This window comes from Lygodium microphyllum, chromosome 27, assembly GCF_053477565.2.
Source record: "Lygodium microphyllum isolate KBCC chromosome 27, Lygodium_microphyllum_v1.1.10, whole genome shotgun sequence".
Lineage (NCBI taxonomy): Eukaryota > Viridiplantae > Streptophyta > Polypodiopsida > Schizaeales > Lygodiaceae > Lygodium > Lygodium microphyllum.
Window position 1 is genome coordinate 79,192,753 of NC_141161.1, and position 21,304 is coordinate 79,214,056.

Consider the following 21,304-nt stretch of genomic DNA (forward strand, 5'->3'; position numbering starts at 1 on the left):
CTTTACAAATTGTTTGGTGAATTATGCTTTTGTTGAATATGTATTTCTCAATTGTGGTCCTTAGGGCCTCTTATGATTTCTTGATAACATCACCTGAAGGCTAATATGGGGGTTTCTTATTTAAATGACTTCTTTTGGTTAGTGATGGTTAGTATGGGTGATGAGTGTAGTGATGGATCGCCTTTCAATTCTTTTATGGATACATAGGATTCTATATAAACATATTTGTTAGACACCCCTTCCCATTCATGTAGAGGGACTGGCAAACAACTTGATGCATCTAGTATATGGCATGAGTGGCCTATCCTTGGTCTAGGGTTTGTGCCTCTTACGAGTTATGTGGGGATGAAGGAATTGAATTAGCATTCTTCTAGTACATGTGGTGCTTTCTAGATACACATCATTATTTCCTTCCTCGGGTGCTTTTAACATATTTGTTATTTTAGCTTTTTTTTACAAGTAGGTAAGTTCACATTCAAGGAGAATTTCAAGTGCTAGAATGTGGATTCTTCTTAACACCAATTTTCTCTATCACCTTGTCTTAAGTTGACTGTTGTTTTACTTTTTGAGAGGAAAAGTTTGAGAACATTTGTGTTTTTTTCCATGGATCCGAGGCCAGGACTTGGGCTAGGGATTGAGTGGCATACCTAAGTGGAGTGCTCAATTGCTAGTTTCTTGCTTGAGGTGCTCATAGGTGGGTCCTCAAGGTCATTCTTGTCAATTTGATAGTTAATATGTGGTAGCTAACCTGAATAGAAGTTTGTAGCTTGATTTACTTTCATGATGAAGTCCCCTAGTGGTGGGTGAAGGACTAGATTTTGAGTGTGGCCTATGAGCTCAAATCAATAAAGAGAACCATCATGAAGAAAATGAAAATGTAAGTGCTAGAAGATACATGTCACCTTGCGAGGGCTTGGTAGGTTTCTAGGTTTAAGACAAGCACGTGATGCCTTGTCCTCCTTGGGATGAGACCTAACCGTGGGGTATCATAAAAATAAAGAAGAAATAGAAAAATGTATGTGTTGCCTTGCAAGATTCTAGTTTGTTCTTGGGTATGAGTCAACCTTGAGGTCAATGTCTTGACCTCCTTGGGGCACTATAGCAAAAGAAATAGCCGATGAGCAATCCCCACTGATCAAGAAAGGTGAATATATTTACTAATGAACTAGAGAAAAAGAAAATTAAAGGGTATAATGGGCTTAGTGTTTCATTTTTGCACTAGAGGATCATAAATGATAAGGAGTCCCATCTTAGATTCCTACTAATGCTTGTTCCCCAAGTGTGCATGTTCAATTGGGCTAGGATGTCCTTTGGATCACCTCATGATCGTCTGACAATAAGAATAGTTCTTGAGTATTATTCCCTTAAGGAACCCTCATTTCTTGGTTCTAGCCTCGGCTCTTGGATCTATGGTGTGGGACTAAGCGTTTCGCTTTGTGTTCCTTTTCTTTATAGCCAAACTTTATGACAATGTGCTTTCACTTGGTACTTTGTTTTAGCAAGTTTTATTTGTGGATTCAATGAACTAGGTCACCCTATCTCATGGTCACCAATGAGAGAAGTATTTAAAAGCACATTTTACAAGATTTGAAAGTGTCTTACGCAAATTTGCAAGCCATCTAAGGCAAAAAATGAAGATTCAAGGCTCAAATGTAATCCATTTTACAAGGTGACTAAGGTGCAAAATATGGAACATTTTAAAGGTAAGGGTATAACAAAGCACAAAATTGAGTTTTATGTCAAAATAGTGTGCAATAAGAACAATCATGGATAGCCTTGATGGATAATTCCTAGATCAAATGTTAAGTGGCATACCAATGCACAAAATTGAGTTTTATGTCAAAATAATATCTAATAAGAATAGTCTTGGGTAGCCTTGATAGGTAATTCCTAGACCAAATGTTAAGTGGTATGCCAAAATTTGAAGGGACATATAGCCTAAGTTGCAAAGGGATGTTGATTTTGATACATCAAATCATGGAGAGATAAGACACAAGGAAAAAAATTTGTCGAGAAACAAGACACCATAAAATGGAGGTTTTTGATTCTCTCTCACCTCATGTGCCTTGTGTACGGTATGACATAAAAAGGAATCCTTTGCAAGGGCTACACACCTATGTGATTCTTTAATGATAAAATTAAGTATTTATAAATGTTGATTCTCAATCTCCCTTAAAACCAATCATTCTCTTTCCTCTCCTTCATAGCCTAAAGTATGCATTCGTATAAGAGTAAAGATGGATGTGATGTGTGAAATGAAGCATGTGTGAAAATAGTATTTGAGCATGTTGCCTAAGAAATTTGGAGTACATTGAAGTATTACTAGCCACGTAAAGCATCAACAATCTTGAAGCACCCATTGCGTAACACGTAGTTCGATCATGTTATGTCTTACATGTAACTACTTAAAATCTAACATTAGTCAATTACGAAATGCTGAGCTATTTTTATGGTAAATAAATACGAGTAAAGTATTAATTTTTATTTGCATTTGTTCTTATTTTTAATTTAAAATGTCAAAATTAAGAGAAAATACAAAAAACACCAATATTTAGAGGAAAGTAAAGGAGGTGGAGAGATCTTGGCACCTCTAGCTACACCTATAGCATCAATATTTAAGCATAGTTGCCTATCCTCTATCTCTGTGGTCCTATCAATGGATGGTCCTCAACTAGCACTATATGGGACAACTAGAGCAAGAGCTAATATGACACTATAAGTGAGTATTACCCTAAAAAAGCAATGTGCTCACAATCTCCCACCTCACACACCCATTAGGATTGTTGAATGAGTCGCTGTTTATGGAGCTCTTTTGAGTAGCTTTCTAGACATCTTTGATCCAGTAACATCTAATACCTCATGGAATAGGCATGACTACACCATTATAGATGTGAAACAATAATAATTGTATTAGTAAAAAAACTCACACATGGTTCTAAGGGGATACACTAGTGGAGCAAAGACTTGAGCACCATTATACATCTCATAGCACACGATACAATACTTCTGTCTACACCTTTGGCATTGTCCTTCTCCCATGCATCTTTGAAGTACTACCTTGACTTGGCTCAGCTATTTTATGGAGGTCTATAAAACTAGCTTATAGCACAATGCACACAAAATGATAGGCATAGCCATGTTACTTGGTTGAATGAATGAAGCCATCCTTGCAGCTGTAGACAATGATCCTCGTAAAAGCCCTTCGTTCTGAAATAAGGGTTTAAACCTTGATGCGAACATAGGAGACTATACGAACAACATTGTGAGAAATTGTCATTATGTTATAAGTGACAGTTTCAGCCTTCTTGTTTCCCTATACTTTTGAAGATACCGTTAGTACTGATGTTGCAAGTGCATTCCTTAATAAATTGCCAAGACCTTGAAACATTACAAGCAGATAAGAGAGCTTTAAAATCAGTAAAGTTACAGGATAAACAAAAAGATTTCTTTACATATGGTCCTGCTGGAAGTACTGAAAAATGTCTGGTTGAACATTTCCCTCAATGGCTGTTGTCTAACTTGTAAAAGCTACAATAAAGAAAAATACAATGGCCAAGTTCTTGGAAAACTAAAGCTTGAGGGATGGAACACGATGAGAATCCTGAATTTTTGTAATTTTTTGCTTGTCTCTGCTTTTAACCTGATCCAGTTGCTCAAATACCTGAAAGGTGTAAACAATACAAGTTCACAAACAGTTGACAGTAACCCTTCAATACCAAGAGGAAACAAAGTTGTTTCTTGAAAAGAAGTTCGAGGCTAAACATGACAACTTGAAGTTATGCCCCTTGCTATTTTCAAGAGCTTGATACTGGCATTGAATTTCCGGCATTCTGAAGTCCCTATGACACACTGCAGACAACAGCCCTTTCCTAGATGTGCACGTTTTGACACCCACACTGCAGTAGATCCAATTCTCCTCTCAGAAGGACCCTCTTCCGGAGCCCATCATTCCACTAACATTATCTTACACAAGCCTACCTTTGGTTTTCTTCTTCCAAGGGGCATTATTTTATTCTTTTCTTATCTAGCTAATAGTTCAAACATTTATTAATTATGACTCATTTTTCAAGATTTAGTGGCAATCTTTTGAGAGTAAAAACTCAAAAATTCACCTAAACTTTTGGAAAATGAAAAATGGCTGAGTTGACTATTGAACTTGATGAGCCTTTCTAATCACAAAAATTACATGCTGTAACGATGAAATCAGAATACACTAAAGAATACCACACGATTTCCTCCATTAGCACTGATGAATACTAAATACAAATGTAAAATTCAGTGTTGCATACCTTGCTACATTTTGCAAAGTGAGACTGCTTTGAGACTTTGCTTGTCTTCCTGGACTTGGGAGATTGATTCAAATCCACAACAATTTTACTATCTATGCCCTTCCGTTTCTTTTCTACTGCATATAACATACAGGCAACACAAGGTCTATTGGTCAATATCACTAAAACTTCAACATATGCATACATAAAGCCTCTTCCTCCCCCTCCCCCACTCTACTCTCTTGCTGAAAACCATCCGCCCAATGCAGTGAGCAGCCTACTGAAGATGTAATGTCAGAAAATATGTCCAAAGACTCCAATAATTGTTGGTGAATGTGATCACAAACATCCACATATTTCTACTAGCTGTAATTGCAGTCTCCAACAATTCCTACTGAGCATGATTGAAACTTCGCAATGCTCAGGTACCTTTTCTTTGGTTTTTGGACTTTGCTCTGCGTCTCTTCCTTTCTTCACGGCTCAACTCAGCGTCTGCCTTGATTATACCATCACCAGAGAAAACTTCTTCTGGTGCAAGCATAGTGGCATCTGAGACTGTCAATGGGGCCACCTGCTCATGAAGATGAATAAATTAAAGCATTGAGCTCAATAAGGAAAGACAAAAATCTATGTGCACATTCGTGAGAATAAATAAGCAGAGTGCACTTTCAATAAGAAGTGATGTAAAATTCTTTAAGAAAGGTTCTGACTTAGTACAACAAGGGGGGAAAAGCAAGAAATTAGTGAAGAAATGATTAATATGTACTTTTCTTTCCTTAGTCAACTCCTGCTATAACTACACATTTCTATGTGAAAAATGATGCAATCATAGAAGCAACAGGGCCTGTCTATAAGCATATAAAAGAGGAGTAAAAACTGCAAAGCAGCCGAAATGTTGCAGAAGTGATCAGTAACAAATATGGAAATTCCTAGTGTCTAAAATATCCCCAAGTCACAGAAATCTGATGACTTTCTCATCTATCAGAATCAAGTGGGGCACCAAAAATGAGATGTTTGTATTTTAGAATCACAGGAGCAACATAGCATTGATCATAATCACATAGAAGGAATGGTGCAATTTAGATGCTCAATTCTTGAGGGATTGATCAACAAGAAATGATACATCTAAAAGCATCTAACAGTGTTTCCCAGGCTTGAAAAGATGGTGCCTTGCTGCCTATAAAAGTTTAGTCTTCCAATTCCAGCCTCCAGGTAAGATGATTGTGGATGACTCTAAAGAGATTGAAGCTGCATGGATGTCTCCAGTTCATGGCCGCTCTATACTGGCCTTTTGTAAAGCCAAAATAGTACTTCCATAATGCATGGCAGCATTCACCATTGGCGTGCAGAATCTTTGGGACAAACTTTAATGATTTACTGTACAGATAGACAATCCCCGCAAGAGCAACTCTCTTCTTTGTTTCCAAAATAGCAGAGGAACTATTACAGTTCCCATTGACCTAAGCTTACAGTTTTAGGTTCTAAAGGCCCTGAGCCTATGTTATCTTTTTATCAAACATCTGAATGAAGCTGCATGAATTAGGAACAAACTAAAGATCATGGCTAACCTCCTCCATGGCCAAAGCAGGAACATCTGTTCGAACGGTCATATCTTCAATGACCTGTAAATAACAGAAGCACAAACAACTGGATTTGTTAAAAACTTACAAGTTTAAGGTTCCTATAACCTAAACAAAAAGCATTCCACGCTGGCCATACAACCATACATAAACATTCAAGTATGGAAGATATGACATACTGGTTTGGGCGTAAAGTGGAAGTGGCTAAGTGCATCAAGATTGACACACAAAGCCCTGAACAATTGCGTAGCCTGCCAAAGCAAAACAGGCTCAACATTAAAGAGAGATGCTTTGATGAGCTAATGTAAGAACATCAAGAATATTAGTAGCTTTTTGTTCACCTCTTTCCTTATTTTATCTGCGGGAGTAAGCAATGCTGGAGCGAGACCTGTATGTTGCAAGTAGTCAGCCTGTTTCATAAGACAACAAAATATACCTCTCTCTCTTTTTTTTCCTAAAACCTCTCTCTCTCTCTCTCTCTCTCTTTTTTTTTCGTAAAACTCTCTCTCTCTCTCTCTCTCTCTCTCTCTCTCTCTCTCTCTCTCTCTGTGTGTGTGTGCGCGCGCGCGCACGTGTCCTATATATTTCAAGAGCTGACTCCAGCTAAAGCAGCTTGCTGCTAGGAGAGAGAAGCTGCTAGTTTGCACAAACTAGTGCATGGGTTAATTTCATAACCCCCCCCCCCCCCCCGGGCGCTTTTCTCTTCTAGCCACCTCCCTCTTTCCTCTCCCTTGGGCTCTTTGTAGTGCATCCTGACTTTCCAAGCTTTTTGTATGCACTGCAAAAGTGAAGTGAAAATTATCTTTCCCAAACATCGACCATGTGTTGGCAAGAAACTGGCATGTGCAAAGGCATGTTCAAGAATTTTTGAAGCTTCCATGCAGGACAGCAAGCAATATTGGAGCTTCATCAAATCAAGAGCATCAAGCATAGGCAAGAACATAAATTAGGAAGAAAAAATTAATCTTCTTGATTTTTCAGACCTGATAATCATGAAGCATCTAATCTGGTTGCACTTTCCCTATGCTTGAATGATAGCATTGTTGCTCCAATTGAAAGTCATGTATTTGTAAAAAAGAGCAGCCCATGCAATGCTCAAGGCCAATCCCCAACCAGTCAAGTTTCAACCTACTTAAGGTTAGAGGGATGATTCAGCACTATCCCACTGCATTCAACGTATCCATTGTGGCTTGGAATATCATCGTCACCCTATCACCCGAAGAAAGGACATTCTAGGGCAAGCTCCAGTCTAGTCACTCACAGATGCATTGGATCTGATTTCAGTTCATTACAAATGCATCTTTTCCAGTGGCTTGTTAGTCAGTCTACCTTTCATTTTCGAGATCAAATATTCAATGGGATTGTTGCACCTTTCTTAATCATATGAGGAAAGCACAACAAAAAATACCTTCAGATCAGACATCTAAGATAACAGAGGAAAACATAGTCATCAACAGAACTATCCCTACTAGAAAATCAAAACATGTCTCCGGTGTGAAACTTACCTCATAAATCTCAGCTAGTCCCCTTTGACTTTTTGTCTCATCCTGCAGAATGAAACAACTCAGTTGAACAAAATTCAAATCTTTGAATTTTCAAAAGACAACAACTACACAAATGTACCAGCTCTATCTGCTCTTTAGGCGCAGAGGATGTCAACGAAGGCTTTGGCTGGACATCATCAAAATTATTCTACATTCAAAAAGAAAGTTAACTGCACTTTACAAACTCAAGAATCAATATATCAAGGTTGCAGACTCAGCTATGGCAGCTTCAACAATAAGGAATTAGTAAAATATAATGCAGATAATTTCTATCCCTTGATACCCAAAGAGAGAGCAAAATGTTAAGCAAAATTTATATAAATACTGCATGTTATAAGTACATATGAATCACCTCAGCAACACGCTTTCGAATAAGGTCTTCCAGAGATGCTGTGACTTCCTCAGTGATTACTGGTGGGGGACCAATATTGTGCTCAAAATCAAGCTCTACCTCCAAAGCACTGTTTTTGGGTCTTTTGAGTGCTGAAACCTACACAAATTTAACTACACAATAATAGCTACCTTTGGAGGACATGTGAAAGAAAACATCATACAACTCATACCGAAGTTTTGTGTTCTGATTTAGAAATTTCTGCAGCAACTTGCAAAGAATGATGTATAATAATAGAAGAATTTAAGAGTAAAAAAGAGGACTAGAGGCCAAAGTTATAACATAACAGGAACGAGTATCACTCACGGAATGGGAATGGCCTCCCAAAAAATCGGAACAGGAATGGGAACACCACATTAGGTATACACATTGAGAATTCAGGCTTTCAAAGTAAATCGTAAAATCATAATCCAAATTTACAAATGGCTAAAATATGGAGTTTAAATTCTAAGTTTAGATGGTTTCATTTTGAAACAAAGTATTTTCGTTTTTAAAAACAGTTTTATGTGAAACTTCGGGAGCATTTTCACTTTTTTTAAACATTAGTTTTAAATGTTTTCATTTTTCAAAACGTTTCAATGTGAAAAATAGTAATTTCGCTTTGTAGAATGTTTGTTTTAAATTATTATATTTATTTAATACTTTATTGTGAAACATAGCATTTCCGTTTTTCTTTTTAACGATTTTTTGTAGTTTGAAACATTTCGATTTTTCAAAAAGTTTCAATGTAAAAAGTAGTCTTGTCATTTTTTAGAATGTTAATTTTTAAAGCTTATATTTTTTAAACATGTTTTAGCATAAAACATTGCATTTTGGTTTTTAAAACATTATTTTATTTAAAATGCAATATTTTCGCTTTTCAAAACGTTTTTATAGTACTTTTCGTTTTTTTTTTTAACTTTTCTATGTAGATTGTGATGATGTTTTTTGTTTCATGATATGTTTTAATAGTACAACATGCTCAATTGCTCATTTTTGCATTAAATGGTCCGATTAACTGTTTTGATTATCTAAAGGCTAAATTAAGGTCCACCCAATCCCAATTCTTTTGTGCACATGTCGCCCAATCGCATTCCATGGGGTTCCAAAGCTCCAAGGTTTTTTAATGCCACGTTCCAACATTCCAAGCTTTGTGGAATGGCATTCATTGTGACTATGCTAGAACCATGTGAAATGAGAATAGGATTTTACCAAATGATCTTACATTCGCTAATGCAAACCTGTTCAGATTTTAAAGAATGCTCTTTCATTCAATTCAAGCTTTGATGTGGTTTAGCCAACTGTTGTTTCACACTCAGATTAAACCAAAAGGCCAATGATTGTTTGAGATTGGCTACTGAATTTCAAGCTTGTTCTCTTTGCAAATTGGTTTTCATTTAGCCGAATTGTCTTGCTAGTGAAGCAACTCATGTTTAGGCTTTAGCAATGCCTTTCCAGAAGAATACAAAAAAAGGGCAAGAAAGAGGGGGCTACATATACATAGATCTTCAACTGCATAATTGTGCTTGAGAACTTTTTTAGAGCTACTCTTAATACCAAAGCCAAAAATCGTTGTTTTTTCCGTTGTTATCCCATTCAAGTATGAAGATACGATAAGCCCTATGACTGCAATGAGCACTATCGCAAGAAACCACATTCCATGCAGGGTTGTCAGGTACGAAAGGTACGATACGATACAGTACGATAAAATACGGTACTAATTGGTACCTTATGATTTTATAAGGTACAGTACGATATTAGTATGAAAAAAAAAAACAAAAACTTCGTTATTTTGGATTATAGATAATAGACACATGTTCAGAGCTAAAATAGCAATGTCACTTGAGTTAATAGGATGAATACATGAGGATAACAAGGAAAAACCTCATGCACAACATGCGTAATGCACTACTAGAAGACAGATGGGAGTGTATATGTAGTGCATCAAAGAACAAAGCAAAGTTTAGGGTGGATGGACAAACAGGCTCTTTATTCTTTTGTGTTGTGTGTGTGAGACGAGAGAGAGAGAGAGAGAGAGGCTTGGCAGTTTGGGGGGGGGGGGGGGGAGAAGAGAGAGAGAGAGAGAGAGAGGAGGGGGGGAGGGATGCTCTTGGAATTGCACACTCATCTTGGAAGTTGGGAGAGAGAGAGAGAGTGAGTGAGAGAGAGACTTGGAATTATGATAATAAACATAAGGCTTAGGAGTTGGAAGATATTGTATGGTCTAGTCTTCAGAGGCCAAAAATAGCCTGTTTTTTAATACAGAATGGTACGGATACATACCGTATGGTACAGTACGAACCGTACGGAACGAATTAGTCCGTACGTAGTACGAATGCAACTATGATTCCAGGAGATGCCAAGGACCACCTTGCCTTGAAGGAGTAGCATGGGAATGCTCGTGATGACCTATCCAAAAGATAGCTCTTGAGGTTGACAAATCACATCGGCTATGGAGGAGAGAGACACTGACACTAAGTGAGTTGAAGCAAGAGAGTAGTGTATACTTGCTAAGTTGAAAAGATGGAGTGAAGGTACAACCTAAGTTAGGTCAAGGGTTGACCTAACTTGGTGGAGGGCTAGTTAGGTCAAGGGTTGACCTAGCCAACCCTCCACCAACAAACTAGAGTTAAACTAACTAACCCTAGTCCCTAGTGTTACTACTTTAAATGTGAAGACACTAGGTGCACACACACTAAAGTGACACTGACTAAAATGTCCAAACCACATGACTACAATGCCAATGTGATGAAGTACAAGGATGATCAATCACCAAAGGGTAATAAGTTTAAGTACTTTTGAAAAGCCTTAAACATCAATATGATCTCTCCTGCATAACATCTCTCTGACATAATGATAATGCAGTTCAATGTGTTTCATACGAACATCAAATATAGGATTTCTTGCCACTAGAATAGCACTCTAACTATTGGAAAGAATGGATATAGGACCCTCCAATGGTAAATGTAAATCAACCAACAATCTGCGAAACCATACACAATCCATTGTTGTCATGAAGGCTGCCTTGTAATCAGCCTCACAAGACAAGGTAGTCATTGTAAGCTCTTTCTTACTTAGCCATGAAATACATGAGCGGCCCAAAAAGAAACAATGTCCACTAGTAGACTACCTAGTGTCTGCATCACCAACCTAATCTGAATCATTGTAAGCTTGTAAGTGCAAGTCCTCCCCTTCGGAAATAATAACACATGTGACTAAGTGCCTTGCAAATATCTAAAGATCTGCTTAACAACTTGCCAATGTATACTTAGTGGGCTATGTATATACCTGCTCACCTTAGATACTACATACTGAATGTCAGGGCGTGTATTGCAAAGATAAATAAGTCAGCCAATAGCCTAGCTGTAAATTACAACATCAAATATCTCTTCCCCATCATGCATAGACAACTTTAAGCCTAGCTCCATAGGAGTGCACGTAGGTTTGCAATCTTCCATATTAAACCTATATAATAGCTTATCCACATACTGTGACTGTGACATGATGATACCACGCTGATTTTGGGTGGACTCAATCCCCAAATAATAGTGTGGACAGCCCATATCTAGCATAGCAAATGCATGTTTTGATTCAGCCTTAAAATCTGCAAGTTTTCTCTTTGTAGACTGTAACAACAATTAAATGCTGTTATACCATAGGTTTCTTGCCTTGGAGTGCATGCCGAGCATAAGCCCCAAATTTTTTCCTAAAATTTCAAGGAACTTAAAGAAATTTATGCCTCACGGCTCAAATTTCTGCAAAAAAGTCACCTCGGGATGTGTGCCAGCAGTGAACAGCAGCTCCAATTTGCCTTGTGATGCATGCCAAAGCGGTAACCAGCGGCAACAACCAAGGGGTAACCAGCGGCAGCACGAGAGCAGAGGTGCAAGAAACTGAAGAGGTGCAAGTGGCAAGCACTACAAAAGCAACAATGGTGATGGCGGGGCACAGTACAACCGGAATTTGGTGGCACACGGGACGACCTAGTGGTAGGCACAAAAGAAGACGGCAGCACTAGTGGGTCTAGGGTAAAGCTGGTGCAGCTAGATAGGCAGCGTTTCCTGCAGGGCAGGTCTTATGCAGTGTGGCACAACTTGAATAGTCAAATGGTAATATGGGAGGCTCTAACAGAGCTAGCGATGGTGTCAGATAGCAACGAAAGCTCTCAGCTCTCCTTCTTTTCCTCACAAGGCCAAGAGCTGATGGCGGCATGACCTCAAACAAAGTGGCATCATCAGCGGTGGGTGATTGAAACCCACATGAGGGCTGCTCTGATACCAAATGTGAGATATCAAATCAGCTATGGAGGAGAGAGAAACGAGACAGTGGCAATGAATGAGTTGAAGCAAGAGAGTAGAGTGTACTTCCTAAACTAAAAAGATAAGAGTGAAGGTACAACCTAAGTTAGGTCAAGGATTAACCTAGCCAGCACTCCACCAACTAACTAGAGTTAAACTCACTCACTCTAGTTCCTAGTGTCACTACTTTTAAATGTGACACTAGCTGCACACACACTAAAGTGACACTTGTAAAGTGTCCACACCACACGAATTACATGGGCAGTGCCCAAAATTCACTATTTCTAATAGAGGTAGCAACTCCCACACTAACCATCTACTTGATGGAGGTAATCCGAATAGAAAGACTGGTAAGGCCATAGTCCAAGAGGAGATAGATGGTTGGATCTAGAAGATAAAGGGCTTTCACTACAAAGTTCGAAGGCTGACAAAAGAATAGCATGTTGCCCACACCACAAACAGGCACGAATGAAATATCAGCTATGGTTACACACTTTCTCCAACAATGCATCTTTGAATGAGTGGTCTCCCTACAATGACGGCTCTTAGAAAAAACTGGGGATGAAACTGTTAGCAAAACTGGGGATGAAACTGTTAGCAGTCATGCTTTGTCATCTCGTGCCTGTGAGCCTTAGTCTAAGTGAGACAAGGACTTTAGGAGCTCAGACCTATCTATCACTTGTTTTCACGAAGGAGGCAACTCATTCTAGAGCACTCCGTTTATTGCCTTTCAGTGCATTTTCTCCTTCAACAAGGATTTTGTGTGAATTTCCCGAGTAGTTTCTACATTCGTCAATCTACCTCATCTGTCATACATTCTCCATCCTTTCCAGATTTTTTTGTGATTTTCTAGCATTTCACCAACATTAAATGCTGGTTGGCCACATTTTGGCCCCAAATTTCAGGTCAGCCAGATTTGGGGTATTTGGCTATTTATACCCTCCCCCACTCAATTGGTAAATCATTCATACATCTTCCCCCTTCCTTGGAAGATGCACACTCTGACTCCGTCATCTTCCTCCATCTCCAGTGCTGCCATCATCATCAACCTGATCTGATGCCCTCAATGACATTGTGGGCTGCGTGCATGGACTGATCAGTCCTGTATTATGCATTCTTTCCTTATTTAATGTAAATTTCTTTCTTCTTTTCTTGCAGTCTCTCTCTCTTTCTTTGTCTCTACGTTTGTTCCTTCTTTTGTTGCACACTCACATGGTATCATCGCCTAAGCGAGATACAATGTTGATTTCTCACGGAGGATGACTAAAACACGCTTTACAACTAATTAGCATTTTTAAACAGCCCCAAAACACGCTTAATTAATGAAAAATGTAAATTTGGTGCACGGTTCGAGAGAGTTTCAATGTTCCCCAAAACCCTAATTTTTTTGGGGCACCCATCAACATCTATAAATAAACACATTGCCCACCATTCAGCCTCATTCTTTCAGTGCAGATTTCGGTCATCAGCCTTCACCCATATGGCAATCTACCCAACTGCTGCCACTCCTCCATCAACTTGAGCCTTCCTCCCTAGCTATCAGCCACTATTCGCACCCTTCTCCCTACTACCTTTGGACTCTTCTGCCATTGCCAGCACACAATCTACCTCCTCCAACTTGTGTTTGGACACTCCTCCACCAGGCGACAATTGGCAGTGATCTCCCACACCTTCCAACGACATCCTATTGATTGTGTTTGGCCTTCACCCTACCTAGTGATAGCTAGTGAACTTCTTCATTACCCTGGCAACCCTTCTACTACTATGTTTGCAACTTTCTGCTACCGCCCTCATCATCACGCATCATCCTCTATAGTGGCCTCAATTCCCTTACACTCTAGTGATCACCGTTTCGTGTTTCCTACACTCCAATCGTTGGTCACAGCACTTGGGATCCATCTCTGATGAACGTCAATCTCCGACACTACATTGCTCTGTCCTTGGGCATTTTGTATGCCCTTCCATTCATTTACAACACTTTAGAGTTTCTTCTCTTTGTGTTTGAGTTTTGAGTTTTTGCGTTTTGCGTTTTGCATTTAGGGTTTGAGTTTTGCTTGTCTAAGTCTTTGTGTTTTTGTCTTGGTCATACATGTTGTGTTTCCTCAATGCAAACCCTAGCATATCTTCACATGGTATTAGAGCCACTGCTCTTCTAAAGTGTATCGTGCGGTGATTGTGAAGACTAGTTTCTGTGCGAGACTCACATGCAACTCAATTTTGACTCATAATGTCTCAAGCACCTTCTTCTAAGGATCCTATGACACCCTACCAAGCTTCTCCATCATTGGAGGCTCTAAGAAGGCATTATGGTCTTGAGAAGCAGGTAGATACACCTTCACCTTTACCATCTTATTCTTCTCACTTTGATCATCTTACAAATGAAGAGTTTGAGGAGTACTTCCTCCAATGAGTGCTACTACTCCGTCTCAATCGATTGGTGAGATTGACCATCTCTCTGACCTTGGAGGGACCACAACATTTGACGCGTCTCACAATCCATCTCCTTTATCTCAGCCAAGCCTTATGTCAGGTTCGTATAACCCTTTTGAGTCGTATGAGCCAAAACCCTCTCTTATTTCTCCTTTTGGTGTGTAGGAGCCCGATGGCTTTTAGTATATTAACTTTAATAAAGGATGCTCTCGAAGCAGATACCCTTTATCAAATATACATCTACCCTATTTCATTTGAGCATGTAAACCACACTTCTCAACTCTCTCCCATCCCACCACTATCTTCTCCACATTCAAATCCACTCACATCTTCATTCCAAAATCTTGGATTAAATTTTTACTTCTTTTCAAAGCACACTGAGGGTTGGATCTTCCCAATCCTAGCACTTTCTCATTCCCCATCCCACAATCTATCTATCCTCCATTCACTAAACCTCTTGGTGCATCGTTAGGGGGGATGCCAACCTTTAACACTACCTTCCACATACCCCCACTTTATCACAAGCTTCCACTCTAGGGCGATTGTGACGGGCAACCTATTAGCAGATATTAGTCAGCTCATGGTGTGAGTCTGTGTGCAGAGGCTGGGCATTTTATGTAGCATTTTATGCACTATTTTATGGCACATTTTTGTGGCCATTTATGATGTACTTTTAGCATTTATTGCTGGCCGACCAGCATTAAATGCTGGCCGACCTGCATTTTATGCTCCCCACTTTTGTGGCTATTTATAGGGCTCCTCCTCCACAGTCTTTGGTGCTTCAGCCATCAGTGGAGATCCTTCTGGGAGAGAGGAGCCGGTGCTGAGGAGCCCACGCAGCCAGTGACTCACCGTTGTATGCTGCTGTCTCGTGTTCGATATGGATTCCATTTCCCGAGCATACATCTGAGTTCTCATCTGTCTACTGTGTTCATTCTTTCTTCTGTCTTGTGTTTCAGCATTTATTTCAGCATATTCTTTACGCTTCCATTGCTGCACCACTTTTGACATGGTATCAGATTTCAGGCTGCAACCTATTTGTGCTGTATTTTCTTGCTGATTTCAGGATTTACACCCTTTTTGCTGATCAGCCAGCTGTCCTTCTTGCTGGCGACTGCTGATTTGCTGCTGGCGACAGTGTTTCAGCATTTGCGTTTTGCGTTTTTCTGGACAGATTTGCGTTTCCTGCTGTTCCACTCTTTGCTGCCCGTGTTTCCTTCATCAAACTGCTGGCAACAGTCTTTAGCCCCTGTTTCTTCAGTTTGCAGCCTGCGTTTTGCTGTTTACAGCATTATTTTTGCCTGTTTTTCTGATTATTCAGGCTGTTTTTGCTGTTTTTGACAGTTTTAACCTGATTTTTTCACTTTGTGCAGCAGCTTTTGGCTTATTTTGGTCAGCCTTTGGGTTATATTGCATGTGAACTCACTATTTTTGGTGTTTTTGGTTGCGTTTTGGCTGTGCTCACTCTCCAAACGACCTTCTTTTCTTCTACTTCTCTTCTTATCCTCTCCATATGGCTCCTCCGTGCACTTCCTACAAGCTCCCCCCGGAGTTTGATGGAATGGCCAATGCTTTGCGGGCGCAGACATTATCGACTCCTATCAGTTTTACACATATGACCTCGATGCTTCTTGAGCATGAGGCATCCTTGAGATTACAGGGGCGGCTTCCGGCACATTATGGAGGTGAGGCTTATGTAGCTTCAGAGAGGGGTGACGGAAAGAAGAAGTCGAAGGCCCAGTGTTACCACTGTGGCAAGAAGGGACATTTGCGGAAGGACTGCAAGAAGTTAGCGGCTTCCAGGAAGAAGGAATAGACGACGAAGCGGGATGCTGACTCTACCGATGAGTCCTATCCTTCATCAGACTCCGACTCCGATCCTCCGACCAAGGAGAAGTCCAAGGCGCGGAAGGGATCCTCTTCTTCGGATCGCGAGAAGGGCTTGGTGGCCCCTTCCTCGGCTGCTTTCTAGTGGTGGTGATGTGGTCATCCCTCACGACTCCTCGGTGCCAGAGAGGGAGTGTGAGCGGGTGTTGGTGGGGCTGCAGTGCCTCATCTATATTTTGATACAGGTGCACAGGTTCCAGAGAGGGATGTCCCTGACGCATCGACGGTATCTGGCAGTGAAATCCTAGAGACTGGTGTTGATTTCTGGGTTCATGATGAGCTGTTCTTCTTGACAGAGAGCGAGAGGCTTTCGTCTAGAGCTCACATGAGGGGACACTTTGGTGGTTTGGCCAAAGGCGGGAATCCATGGTCACATGTTCAGAGACATGTTTGGCAGATTGGCTTTGTCTGTCCTGAGTGACATAGGTGACATTACACAGAGAGCTGCTATGAGTCTTCTCTATTTTCAGGTGTTGTTGGTATGACCGACATTGACATCAGATACTCTCCGAGGCATCTTGGTGGTGGGCTGGCCACTCACCGCTTGGACATCCATGGTCCTTCTGGTGTTTCTTTGTTGTGTAGTTTATGATTCTCCATCATTGTACTAATTTATTGTATCAGATCACACATGATCTGAGAGAGGGTGTTAGCAGATATTAGTCAGCTCATGGTGTGAGTCTGTGTGCAGAGGCTGGGCATTTTATGTAGCATTTTATGCACTATTTTATGGCACATTTTTGTGGCCATTTATGATGTACTTTTAGCATTTATTGCTGGCCGACCTGCATTTTATGCTCCCCACTTTTGTGGCTATTTATAGGGCTCCTCCTCCACAGTCTTTGGTGCTTCAGCCATCAGTGGAGATCCTTCTGGGAGAGAGGAGCCGGTGCTGAGGAGCCCACGCAGCCAGTGACTCACCGTTGTATGCTGCTGTCTCGTGTTCGATATGGATTCCATTTCCCGAGCATACATCTGAGTTCTCATCTGTCTACTGTGTTCATTCTTTCTTCTGTCTTGTGTTTCAGCATTTATTTCAGCATATTCTTTACGCTTCCATTGCTGCACCACTTCTGACACAACCCCCTCACTATCTTGAAACACACACAACCCCCTATATAACCTTTCAAACACTGAGATATCCATCCTTTGCTTATGGATTGTCATCCCACATCCCTTCGGTTACTCCTACGCACGACCTTCCATCCTTTGCTCCCCATGTCCCTATCCCTTCATCGTGGACTCCACACACGGTTACCATGCCCATACCCAGTCTACCCTTGCCCACATTTGGATCCAGCATGCACACTTCTCGTATGCATGGTAGGCACTCTAGGATTCCTTCTCACATGTGCTACACTCCCCATGTCCCTATCCCTCCAGCGTGGGCTCCACACATGTTTACCGTGCCCATACCCAATCCTCCCTTGCACACATTCAGATTCGCTACGTACACTTCTCATATGCATGGTGGGCACTCTAGGATTCCTTCTCACATATGCTTTGCTTCCCCACCCTATCCTCCCTACTCACTCTATCCCCATTACACACCTTCTCCATCTCCTAGCACCACTACTCCTATTGCAACGGCCAAGAATGCCTTCACGGATTAAACTTGTTTTTAAGGGGTCGCATTTTACCACTTGGTCAAAGTTCATACAACAAGTGCTTGAATCTCAAGGACTTAGAGACCTCGTTGTTAGTACTGAGCCTTTGTTGGACCCTCGATTAGCTCACCCTAATCACATCCGTCCATGGAGAGCCCATAATGATATGGCGAATGTTCAATTAATGTAGGGGTTGCTTCTTGAATTCCACTCTTAATAAGAGCATTTTCCCCTCACATCTGAGCGTTGGAGTCATCTCATTGACGGCTATGCCGCTCGAGATCGCACTCAACGTATCAATCTTGGTTTAAGCTTGAGGAGTTTTCCATTAAGGAAAAGGATAATCTAAAAGTCAAGTTCCCCGAACATCGGTGGTTACTTGCCGAGTTTGCCACTACAGGCTCCCCAAAGTCAAATGTTAATCAAGTCACATTCTTCTTGAACAAGTTGCCCAACAAATACTTCCATTTTATCTAATACATTATCTCATTACCTAGATTGCCGACCTTCTACGAGTTTGAGTGCCAGTTTTTGCGTTATGCGAGGCTGCACTATCAAGTCCACAAGAATTCTTCCACACACATCCATTCAAAGAGACGAGCATTGGTTGCCTCTTCTTTAGGAGGAAAAACCACTAGTGGCAAGAACTCGCCATATGTGAAGGCAAGCCAAAACAAGGATAACACCACTTCCTCTGAGGAAACCAAAGAAACTCAACCCCTTTACAGCAAATTCCTAACAAAAATAGGTTTTTCACACCCTGCCAGATAACTATTGTCTTTGCCTCCACTTCAGCCAGCCAATCCAATGGGGCTACGCCTTCCACTGTTGCACCATCTGGCCTAGCGACTATTGGATATCTGACATAAGGATAGTCCCAATAGCCTATCTCCTTCACTACTCTTAAAGACTTGGCTGATTGGTTTGCTAGTGGCTCACCTATTGCAATTTACACATCCATTCCTAGGGCATCCATTGCACATTCTAGGATCCCTTCCCCACCTCACCATAGACAATGGTGGCCACACACTTAGGCTTCCCCTTTTAGACTTCCGTCGCATATTTGCATACTCATTGCTTTGCAATTAGCTTCACTTTCCTTTATTTTTTTGTTTTTGTTTTTTGAAGCATCTCACTACTCACCTTTGTGTTTGCAGATTTTGATCTCCTCTGCAAGATGTTGTATTTGAGTATAGAGCTAATATACAGGCTTGCACCAATCCTTCCCGAGCTGGAGACAGGAGATGCGCGCCATTCCTTTCAAGGTTCCATCTACTTGGAGTTTTGCTCTTCTACCAACATGGAAGCTTCCCATCCCGCGACTAATCTTATTGTATCTCTCTTGATGCTATCATGGCAATGTCTTCTATCCTTTCTCTTCCAGTAGGGATACTTCATCATGTTCATCCACATGGTTCTCGATACCACATGAAGACCAAGATCCTCAAGCTCCTCTTCCTTCTTCTGCATCGACATTCAGGTTGAGAGGGGATTCCTACCCTTCTTGGTATTCTAAAAGTTTCGGCACTTATCTTCAACATCGGCCTTCCCTCCCCCTGGTTGTACCTTCCCCTATGCACTACATGATTTTATCATCTTTGCATCAAAGCGCTTGGGCAAGTCAACAGTGTCCCCACAAGGGACACTATCCAACTGGCACCTATTGCATGAGCATTCTTCAACATGTAGGATAATATACATCCCATTATACAGAGCACCATTGGATGGATCCTAAGCTGTTTCCACCAACAAATTATACCATGATCCTTCTTCAGTGTTTCCCTTGTCTTCGACATCCTTGAGTTGTCTTGTTTTGTGATGTGTTGGGTGTACCATCCCTACTCCTGCCTTCTGGGTCACTATTACTTACTCGACCACCACCCCTAAAATTAACTTTCCATTCAAAAAAACACCGACAAAAACAACAACAAAAGAACAATTCTGTGTGGTTCCATCCGTCTTTGTAGGGCTTGGTAGGCCATTGGACACCCAACATGCACTCTTTGTCTAATGCCCTGTCCTCTCTAGGGTGACATCTTAGACTCCCTTGGTAAGATAACCATCGCCTTTGTAGTCTTCGTAGGCTACTAGGCAACCAACGTGTCCCCTTTGTTCGATCCCTGGTTGCTTTGATAGGGACGCCTTGGGGTAAACATTGCCCCTTTCCTTTTAGACTCAATTTTGGGCCTGAGAAGAGGTGTTGAGTTAAAACACACTTTATAGCTGATTAGCATTTTCAAACAGCCCCAAAACACACTTAATTAATGAAAAACAAAAAATTGGTGCATGGTTCGCAAGAGTTTCAATGGTCCCCCAAAACTCTAATTTCTTAGGACACCCTTCAACATCTATAAATAGATAGGCTGCCCACCATTTACCCCCATTCTTTCAATGCAGATTTTAGCCACAACCGGCTCCTGCCACTCCTCCATTAACCCTTGCTATGCCTGGCGCCTTCCTCCCTGGCTATCGCCCACTGTTTTGGCACCCTCCGCACTACTACATTTGGACTCTTCTACCATCACCAACACATCCCCTACCTCCTCCATCTCGTGTTTTCACACTCCTCCACCAAGCAACAATTAGCAGTGATCTCCCACACCTTTTGGCAATCTCCTGTTGCTTCCGTTTGGTCTTCACCCTGCCTGGCGGCAACTGGCGATCTTCATCCTCCAAGCAACCCTTCTATTGTTATGTTTGCCATTTTTTGTTGCCTCCATCATCCTCTGCAGTCACCTCAATTCCCAAACACTGGTGATCAGCGTTTGGTGTTTCCCACACTCCAATTAGTGGTCACAACACTTGGGATCCATCTCCGATGGACGTCACTCTTTGACATTGCATTACTCTGCCATTGGGCATTTTGTACACTCTTATATTCATTTACAACATTCATTGACTTCAAAGTTTCTTCTCTCTATGTTTGTCTCTATGTTTGAGTTTTGAGTTTTTGCATTTTGCGTTTAGGGTTTGAGTTTTGCTTCTCTCTCTCCAAGTCTGTGTTTTAGTCTTGGTCATACATGTTATGTTTCCTCAGTGCAAACCCTAGCATATCTTCACAAAGAAGACCACTCCAAACTGCTAGGCGGCCTGCCACCTCAATGTTTTGCTGAAAACTTAGCTTTCTTTGTGCAGGCAACAACATTTTTTCCCCAAGTGGACCTCTACATCAACTTCCTTGTCAACAACCGAAAAGCACATTTCTTGTGGGTGCCTTGCAGGATTTTGAAAATGTCTTACAAACAATTTCGCAACTTTGATGATACAAATGAGGAGCCTTCTCCACACTCCTTCAAATGGCGACAAGATTATCACGAAGA

At 41.0% G+C, this 21,304-nt stretch overlaps 1 protein-coding gene across 2 annotated transcripts in view; it reads right to left on the reverse strand.

The window, feature by feature from the left end:
- Nucleotides 1-3,383: 3,383 nt before the first annotated feature.
- LOC148012504 (U3 small nucleolar ribonucleoprotein) overlaps nucleotides 3,384-21,304 on the reverse strand; it is a 67,922-nt gene continuing 50,001 nt past the window's right edge. The window contains exons 5-13 of one of the 2 annotated variants that reach the window (XM_087668802.1): nucleotides 7,745-7,882; nucleotides 7,472-7,519; nucleotides 7,354-7,395; nucleotides 6,190-6,258; nucleotides 6,028-6,099; nucleotides 5,837-5,890; nucleotides 4,698-4,839; nucleotides 4,290-4,405; nucleotides 3,384-3,661 (exon numbers count right to left, since the gene is read on the reverse strand). In XM_087668802.1, the coding sequence (XP_087524928.1) occupies nucleotides 3,569-3,661; nucleotides 4,290-4,405; nucleotides 4,698-4,839; nucleotides 5,837-5,890; nucleotides 6,028-6,099; nucleotides 6,190-6,258; nucleotides 7,354-7,395; nucleotides 7,472-7,519; nucleotides 7,745-7,882 (774 nt within the window). In that variant the 3' untranslated portion in view covers nucleotides 3,384-3,568. Of the gene's footprint in view, nucleotides 3,662-4,289; nucleotides 4,406-4,697; nucleotides 4,840-5,836; nucleotides 5,891-6,027; nucleotides 6,100-6,189; nucleotides 6,259-7,353; nucleotides 7,396-7,471; nucleotides 7,541-7,744; nucleotides 7,883-21,304 lie in introns of both variants that reach the window. The other variant, XM_087668801.1, reaches the window with a different exon arrangement.